At 47.5% G+C, this 8,806-nt stretch overlaps 1 protein-coding gene across 4 annotated transcripts in view; it reads left to right on the top strand.

The window, feature by feature from the left end:
• Positions 1 to 8,806, top strand: part of OS9 (OS9 endoplasmic reticulum lectin) — a 30,303-nt gene that overhangs the window by 20,630 nt on the left and 867 nt on the right. The window contains exons 6-14 of one of the 4 annotated variants that reach the window (XM_024736780.1): positions 4,741 to 4,951; positions 5,065 to 5,166; positions 5,399 to 5,499; positions 5,701 to 5,752; positions 6,135 to 6,223; positions 6,426 to 6,701; positions 6,976 to 7,165; positions 8,090 to 8,254; positions 8,412 to 8,524. In XM_024736780.1, the coding sequence (XP_024592548.1) occupies positions 4,741 to 4,951; positions 5,065 to 5,166; positions 5,399 to 5,499; positions 5,701 to 5,752; positions 6,135 to 6,223; positions 6,426 to 6,701; positions 6,976 to 7,165; positions 8,090 to 8,254; positions 8,412 to 8,524 (1,299 nt within the window). Of the gene's footprint in view, positions 1 to 4,740; positions 4,952 to 5,061; positions 5,167 to 5,398; positions 5,500 to 5,700; positions 5,753 to 6,134; positions 6,224 to 6,425; positions 6,702 to 6,975; positions 7,166 to 8,089; positions 8,255 to 8,411; positions 8,525 to 8,806 lie in introns of all 4 variants that reach the window. The other 3 variants (XM_024736779.1, XM_024736781.1, XM_024736782.1) reach the window with 3 other exon arrangements.

The raw sequence follows: 8,806 nt of genomic DNA, 5'->3' as shown, positions 1-8,806 counted from the left end.
TTTTTTTTGGCTGCATTGGGTCTTCATTGCTGTGCGCGGGCTTTCTCTAGTTGCAGCGAGCAGGGGCTACTCTTTGTTGAGGTGTGCGGGCTTATTGCAGTGGCTTCTCTTGTTGTGGAGCATGGGCTCTAGGCGCACGGGCTTCAGTAGTTGCAGCACGCGGGCCCTAGAGCGCACAGGCTTCAGTAGTTGTGGCTCGTGGGCTCTAGAGCGCAGGCTCAGTAGTTGTGCTGCATGGGCTTAGCTGCTCCACGGCATGTGGGATCTTCCCGGACCAGGGATTAAACCCGTGTCCCCTGCATTGGCAGGCGGATTCTTAACCACTGTGCCACCAGGGAAGTCCTATAGATGCCTTTTATCTGATCGATGAAGTTCCCCTTTTCCTTGTTTGTTGAATGTTTTGATCATGAAGAGATATTGAATTTTGTCAAATGCTTTTTCTGTATCCATTGAGATAATCACGTGGTTTTTGTCCTTTATTCTATTGATAGGATGTATTAATTAAATTAATTGATTTAAAAAATGTTAACCCAACCCTGTACTCCTGGAATAAATCCCACTTGGCCATGGTGTGTAATCCTTTTTATATGTTGTGGAATTCACTTAACTAGTTGAGGATTTGGGGGTTTATAATCATGAGAGATTTTGGCCTGTGGTTTCCTTTTTTTGGTATCTTTATCTAGATTTGGTGTCAGGGTAATACTTGTCTCATAGAATGAGTTGGGAAGTATTCTCTCCTATTTTTTGAAGAGTTTGAGACTGGCTGGTATTTTTATTTTTTAAATGTTTGATAGAATTCATCAGTAGACCCACCTGACCCAAGCTTTTCTATGTAGCTAGTGTTTTAATTACTAACTTAATCTCTTTACTTGTTACTGGTCTATTCAGATTGTCTATTTCTTCTTGAGTCAGTTTTGGTAGTTTGTGTCTTTCTAGAAATTTGTCCGTTTCATCTGAGTTATCTGATTTGTTGGCGTATAGGTGATCATCGTATTCCTTTACAATCCATTTTATATCTGTAAGGTTGGTAGTAATGTTCCTTCTTTCATTCTCAACTGTACTAATTTGAGTCTTTTTTTCTTGGTCAATCTAGTTAAAGTTTTGTCACTTTTATTTATCTTTTCAAAAATCAACTTCTAGTTTATTTTCTCTATTGCTTTTCTGTTCTCTATTTCATTCATTTCTGTTCTAATCCGTATTATTTCCTTCCCACTGCTTGCTTTGGGTTTAGTTTGCTTTTCTTTTTCAGGTTGTGGGTTTGATATCTTTCTTCTTTTTTGTATTTTACAAGTAAAAATTTTCTTCTAAGCACTGCTTTAGCTGCATTCCATAAGTTTTGATATATTGTGTCTTCATTGTGTTTTCACTCATCTTAGTATTTTCTAATTTTCTTGTGATTTCTTCTTTGAGCCATTGGCTACTTAGGAGTATATGGTTTAATTTCCACATATTTATGAATTCCCCCAAATTCCTTTATATTATTGATTTCTAATATCATTCCATTGTGGTCAGAGAACATACTTTGCCCCTCCTTTCCTTTTTAAATTTATTTCATTGAAGTATACTGGATTTACAATGTTGTGTTAATTTCTGCTGTACAGCAAAGTGATTCAGTTATATGTACATTCTTTTTCATAATTCTTTTCCATTGTGGTTTATCAAAAGATATTGAATATAGTTTCCTATACAGTAGGACCGTGTTGTTTATCCAGTCTATATATAATAGTTTGCATCTGCTAATCCCAAACTCCCAATCCTTCTCTCCTCCACCTCCCCTCCCCCTTGGCAACCACAAGTCTGTTCTTTATGTCTGTGAGTCTATTTCTGTTTCATAGATAAGTTCATTTGCATAATATTTTAGATTCACATGTGATATCATAATTCCTTTCCTTTTTAAATTTATTTCATTGAAGTATACTGGATTTACAATGTTGTGTTAATTTCTGCTGTACAGCAAAGTGATTCAGTTATATGTACATTCTTTTTCATAATTCTTTTCCATTGTGGTTTATCAAAAGATATTGAATATAGTTTCCTATACAGTAGGACCGTGTTGTTTATCCAGTCTATATATAATAGTTTGCATCTGCTAATCCCAAACTCCCAATCCTTCTCTCCTCCACCTCCCCTCCCCCTTGGCAACCACAAGTCTGTTCTTTATGTCTGTGAGTCTATTTCTGTTTCATAGATAAGTTCATTTGCATAATATTTTAGATTCATATGTGATATCATAATGTATTTGTCTTTCTCTTTCTGACTTCACTTAGTGTGATCATCTCTGGGTCCATCCATGTTGCTGCAAATGGCATCATTTCATCCTTTTTTACAGCTGAGTAGTATTCCATTGTACATGTGTACCACATCATCTTTATCCATTCATCCATCCTATTCATCCATTGATGGACATTTGTTTCCATGTCTTGGCTATTGTAAACAGTGCTGCTGTTAACATAGGGGTGCGTGTATCTTTTTGAATTATAGGAGAACATACTTTGTATGATTTAAGTTCTTAGCTCCTTGAACATATTTATAATGACTACTTTAAAATGTTTCTCTATTATGAAGCAGAAACTAACACACCATTGTAAAGCAATTATACTCGAATAAAGATGTTAAAAAAAAATGTTTCTCTGTGAAATCTAACATCTGTGCCCTCTCACAGGCATGTTCTGTTGCCTGCTTTTTTCCCGTGTATGCGTCACACTGAACTGTTTCTTTGCATATCTCATAATTTTTTGTTGAAAACCAGACATTTTTGGTATTATATTGAAGCAAGTCTGAATACTGATTCTTGCCCTCCACCACAAGACTTGTTTTGGTTGTTTGCTTGTTTATTTCTTTAGTGACTTGGCTGGGCTATTTTAATGCAGTCTACTTCTCCTACAATATGAGGCCTCTGATGTCACTTCTCTGAGGGCACAGCCTTGGACATGCACACAGTCACACGAGATGACAGTGGTTTCAGCAGGGCTCACTTTGTCTCTTTTGCTGATGTTACCCTGTCTGCCTCTGCTGGTCTCATACCCAGCTGTTCTTACCCACTAATTGCCAGCTGATTGCTCTGTAGTTTGTTACATGTGGGGCATAAGTTGGTCCATAGTCTGATCCAATTAAATTTGGGCCCCTTTACAGGGGTTGGTTTTTTGGTCTGTTTTTTGTTTTCTTTGCGGTACGCGGGCCTCTCACTGTTGTGGCCTCTCGCGTTGCGGAGCACAGGCTCCGGACGTGCAGGCTCAGCGGCCATGGCTTACGGGCCCAGCCGCTCCGTGGCATGTGGGATATTCCCGGACCGGGGCACGAACCCGTGTCCCCTGCATCGGCAGGCGGACTCTCAACCACTGCACCACCAGGGAAGTCCCCAGGGGTTGTTTTTGATGCTACCAGCTTCTTTAGTGCTTACCATCAAATTTTTCATTTTTTTGAATGTGCCCGTAGGCTTAAACTTCCCCATACTCTGTTTTACATGAAGTCAGTTCCTTTGGAAAGAGCTTTGGAGCTCTCTGTTCTTATGGATTGCCTCTCCCCTGGGCAGAATCTCTAAGCCCCTGCTCCGGAGCTGGTATCAGGGACAGTGATCCAGTTCTGTCAGAGTGACACTCCTGGGCAGGGGTAATAGCCTCTGGTCTTCTCAGTTTGCATCTCTGTTGTGAAACCTCTGCCCTTTTAGTGATCTGTGGTGGGATCAAGGCCCAATATTCTTGTCCTGCTGCACCTGAGGTAGAGCCTCTGTCCTATGAGTGGGACTGGGTGGAGGAAGGGAGTCCTCAATCTCTTGACCACATTCAACAGGAATTTATTCTCTGCAACTCAGAACTAGAGAGGACTGAGAAATATTGGTGGCCTGCCCCTCTGGTGAAATACCATATCCCTTGGCTGGATGCTGAGGGGATAGGAAGACCCGTTTTTTTGACCACACTCACCTGGAGTGGAGCATCTGTCTAAGTGAGCTGTGAAGTGGCGGTTGGGGGAAGAGAGGGAGGGAGCAGGTCATGGCCCAAGTACTACAGACTTTCACTGTCTAAGATGTAGCAGATTTTCTTGAATAGATGTTTTTTAATTTGTTGTATGTCCTTAGGAAAATTTCCAGAGATTTTAAATGTGAATTTAAAAAAACTGTTCACCGGTAATGGAATTTCACTAAGCAGTGGGTCTGCAGAGCTCCTGCTGCTATTCAGAAGTGGGGCCTCCCTTCTACTTTTAATAGTTACTTTAGAAATTACAATGGTGTATGCTAAATTTATCAAAGGCTAACATTAATTGATATCTTTGTTTCTTTCTGAATAATACAAGGACCTTAGAACTGTTTGACTTTTTTTAAAATCATACACACACACACAAAGAATATATAGATTTCAAATACATATGAAAATATATATCAAATATGTAAAAGTATGTACATACTGTAATTATATAAAGCAATAACGTGAAACAAATCAGCTGGTTACCTACAGTTAAGCTGCCCAAGTTCAGTTCCTATTTTTACCACTTAGCAGCTGGTCAGCCTGGGTAAGTCCCTCAACCACCTCAAACCTAAGTTTCTTGAGCCACAGAGTTGAGATACTAATACCTCCCTTACTGGGTTTCTGTGATAATTAAATGAGCTAATGCATGTGAAGTGCCATATGCACAATGTATGCACAGTGCGTGACGAACTGTAAGTGCTTAATAGAAGACTGCTGCTCCAAGAACTAACGGTAATTGTTGGTAATTACTATTTACTCACCCTCTCTGTCCTGGCAGTTCCTCTGTGACGAGGGCGCTGGTATTTCTGGGGACTACATTGATCGAGTGGATGAACCCTTGTCCTGCTCTTACGTGCTGACCATTCGGACTCCTCGGCTCTGCCCTCACCCTCTCCTCCGGCCCCCACCCAGTGCTGCTCCCCAGGCCATTCTCTGCCACCCTGCCCTGCAGCCTGAGGAGTACATGGCCTACATTCAGAGGCAAGCTGGTGAGTAATTAAAACGAGGAAGGAGAGACATGGGGAGGGACACGCAGAAGATGAAGTACTGAAGAGCTGAGAGGAACGTGTCCCTGTCCTGCCTACATGCTGTCTTTCAGTAGACTCAAAGCAGTACGGAGACAAAGCCGTAGAGGGTCAGCAAGACCTGGACCCTCAAATATGGAGTGAAACCAAGCCTGGGGTGATGCCCCAAAAGAAAGCAGGTAGGCCCTTGTGTCACCTGTTCCATGAAACAGGTCTCCCGTTTCTTCCCTTCTCCAGCGTTACCGTCCTATACACCCAGGGGTGTCTTGTCCTTAACAGTCCTGACTGTTGGGGTGGGTGAAAAAGTACTATGGGCCCTAACCCCTTAGTAATAGAGAACGAACCCCATGCTATTTGCTCCCTTCTGTTTCTCCCCTCCTTTCAGGTTCTCCCTTGTTCTCTGTATTCCAGGCGCAAGCCTAGCCAAGGATGATGGTAAGGAATCAGATTTCTGGAAGATGCTTCACGAGCCAGAGGAACAGGCGCCAGAAACGGGGGAGGCACAGGCTGAGGTGAGAGCCAGCTTCCTAGCCATTTCTCTGATGAGGCTGAGCCTGGGTTTTGGGCTGGAGGGCCACTCAAGCTGAGGTCATTATGATGAGATGACCTCCATTTACCTAGGGATGGAAGCCTTTACCCAGAGTCATTGCTTTAAGAGTATGGTTGGCATGCATAAGCCTGCGTAGTTGACCCTGCCCTTTTCTTCTCATCAGGAGCAGGAACCAAACCTTGAGGCAACGGATCCAGCGCCAGGCTCCCACGATGGTGAGTGAACCCTCCACGTCTCCTTTACCGCTTGAATGTATTTTCAGGTTCTGCAGGGGGCAGGTGGGGGGCGGGTAGGGATAGAGCTAAAACACTGGGTTGGGCAGCCAGGCCAGCAGCAGATTCCTTTTTATAGGAGTGCGTGAAAGAGCAGGGGACTCGGCAGCTTGTTAGCATCCTTCTCTCTCTCACCTGTGAGGCCCCCTTAGGCCACATGAGCGCTCTCTGGAGGGGTGTGTTGGGCCCTATCTCTCACACTGGACAGGTAGTTCCTGCAGGCAGGGACCGTGTCCTTCCTTGGCCTCCTCAATTCCTCTACTTAGGAAGTAAAAACAGAAATAATTTAAGACACAATGGGTCCGTTCCTATTCTTTCATCACAGATTTCCAGAACAACGTGCAGGTCAAAGTGATTCGGAGTCCGGCAGACTTGATTCGATTGATAGAGGAGCTGAAGGGTGGAACAAGAAAGGTATGGGCCCTGCTCCAGGGAGGGGTGGAACCTGCCTCCCTGCTGGGAGCATTCAGAAAACCACCCCTGACCTGGGCCTGACCTCAACTTCCTTTACTCTTCCTGAGTCCCCCGGTACCACCTCCCTGTTTGTCTGCCCGCCACGTGTCTACAGAAACCCCAGCCATCTACCATCTCCCTCTTTCTCCCGATCCCCACCCAGGGGAAGCCAGACGCAGGCCAAGAGCAGCCTGGAGACGGTGCTGCAGAAGTCGCTCCCAGGGGACCGGAGGTGAAGGAAAAGCGTGATCCAGAACATGAGAACGAGGTGGAAGAAGAGGAGGACGATGAGGATGAAGAAGACGATGAGGATGAAAGGCAGTTGCTGGGAGAATTTGAGAAGGAACTGGAAGGGATACTGCTCCCGTCAGACCGAGACAAGCTCCGTGCGGAGGTGAAGGCTGGCATGGAGCGGGAGCTGGAGAACATCATCCAGGAGGTGAGTTCCACTCTCTCCACTCTTCCGCCGGCTGCTTCCGCAGCTGCCAGCTGCCAGGCCCAGGGACCGGAGGAGAATGGGGGCAGCACCTCGCCTGCCTGGGACCTATGACCTGGCGCCCTGAACCACTAGCTGCTTACTTAATTAAAAGGGGGGATGGTGGGGAAGGGGGTCAGAGAGAAGGATGAGACTCAGATACTACTCCTCCGTGGAGCATGGACTGCCCCTCACACTGCAGACCCTTGACTCTCCACCCCCACCTTGGGCCTCCCAGACAGAGAAAGAGCTGGACCCAGACGGGCTGAAGAAGGAGGCGGAGCGTGATCGGGCTATGCTGGCCCTGACATCCACTCTCAACAAACTCATCAAAAGGCTGGAGGAAAAACAGAGTCCAGAGCTGATGAAGAAGCACCGGAAAAGGAGGGTTGTCCCCCAGAAGCGTCCCCCATCCCCCCAGCCAGCAGGTGAGAACTGTCAGGCAGGAAGGAGCAGCCAGGTCCATCATCTTCATCCCTTCTGAGAATGCTTACTCTCTCTCTCTCTCTGGGGTACTGTTCGCACTTGCCTTCTTCCCAACACCTCTGTCCCTTCGCCTGGTTACCTCCTAGTCGTCCTTTTGGGAAGCAGCTTTCGGAGGCCACAGGGCCTCTGGCTTGCTGGCGTGCCTGTTTGCCAGCTTGCTCCTGTACATCCAGTGCCTAGCACTTTGGCCGGCACCTCGTGGGTGATCAGTAGACATTAACTGAATGATGTGAGCCTGTGTGCGGAAGACCGCACGTCTGTGACAGGTGCTGCCTGTCGATGGCTAGCACTGCGCAGGGAGCGGCCCCAGCTAGCAGGGTGTCAGTGGGGCAGCCCAGCTGCTCATAAGCCAGCTGCCTGGACAGACTCGAAGTTCCCTTCCTCTTGCGCCCCTTGTGTCCATTCCACGGGGCCTATGGGTGTGGAGACCAGGCATTCCAAATGGAATGTCCTAGTCTCAAACCTTCCATCCCACTATCTCTATTATAAACACTGAAATGTCTTTTGAGTCCCGACATTGTGGGGTGCCAAACCAGTTTTCCAACCTGCTTCTTAAAACAAACTTCTTTGCAGGCCCAGGTGGCCTGATTTTTGCTTCAGAAAACAGTCGTTTTCCTGTAGGTGATGGGCAGAATTATCGGGTTGGGAGGGAAGAGAGGAGACTGCAGTTGGTGGAGGGAGCTTTATGGCTTGCAGCGGGGTGGGGTGATGGGCACTAGTTTATTCTGAGCACTGGCTCACATACATGTTCGAGATGGAGTAACTGCCGAAACCAACTGCTGGCTTAGGGAGAGGCGACCACCACAGCCCCTCACCCTGGAGTCACGGCTCTGCTTTGTGTCTCCCTGTGTGTCTCCCCCTCTAAGAGGAGGATCCTGAGCACAGAGTCCGGGTCCGGGTCACCAAGCTCCGTCACGGAGGCCCCAATCAGGATCTGACTGTCCTCGAGATGAAACGGGAAAACCCACAACTGAAACAAATCGAGGGGCTGGTGAAAGAGCTGCTGGAGAGGGAGGGACTCACAGCCGAAGGTGGGCCCTGGAGGGCGGGCTGGATTCAGAGCTGTTGGAAGGGCTTGCTGCCGAAGTGGAGGGGCTGGGAACCTCGGCCGGGGGCCCCGGGGCAGAGGACCTGTGCTGAAGCTCCCACCCCTCCTCTCTATTCACCGGCTGTCCCAATCCTTTCCAGGTAAAATTGAGATCAAAATTGTCCGACCGGGGACTGAAGGGACTGAGGAGGATGCGCGCTGGCTGACTGATGAGGACACGAAAAACCTCAAGGAGATTTTCTTCAATATCTTGGTGAGAGGCGCCCCGCCCGTGAGTCCTGGACCTCCAGCCTTCCCTGTCCCGCAACCAGCTGAGGTGTTGAGGGTGTGGTTGAGAATCCTCCAGGCACCTCCCAGCCTCGCCGCTGGCTCAGCCTGTTTCCTCATCCGTAAGACGAGGCTATTGGTTCTGGGCATCGGGCCCTCAGCCGGAGCCCCACGAGCCGTGTGTGCGCTGGCTCCTGCCTCCCCCATGCTTGCCCGCCCTCCCGGATCCTCCAGCGCCCGGGGCCTCCCTCGGCCTCCGCTCACCCCC

The sequence above is a fragment of the Neophocaena asiaeorientalis genome, unplaced genomic scaffold (genome assembly GCF_003031525.2).
Source record: "Neophocaena asiaeorientalis asiaeorientalis breed wild unplaced genomic scaffold, Neophocaena_asiaeorientalis_V1.1 scaffold134, whole genome shotgun sequence".
Lineage (NCBI taxonomy): Eukaryota > Metazoa > Chordata > Mammalia > Artiodactyla > Phocoenidae > Neophocaena > Neophocaena asiaeorientalis.
The sequence above is the reverse complement of the archived record's forward strand: the minus strand, read 5'-3'. Positions and strand labels throughout refer to the sequence as shown.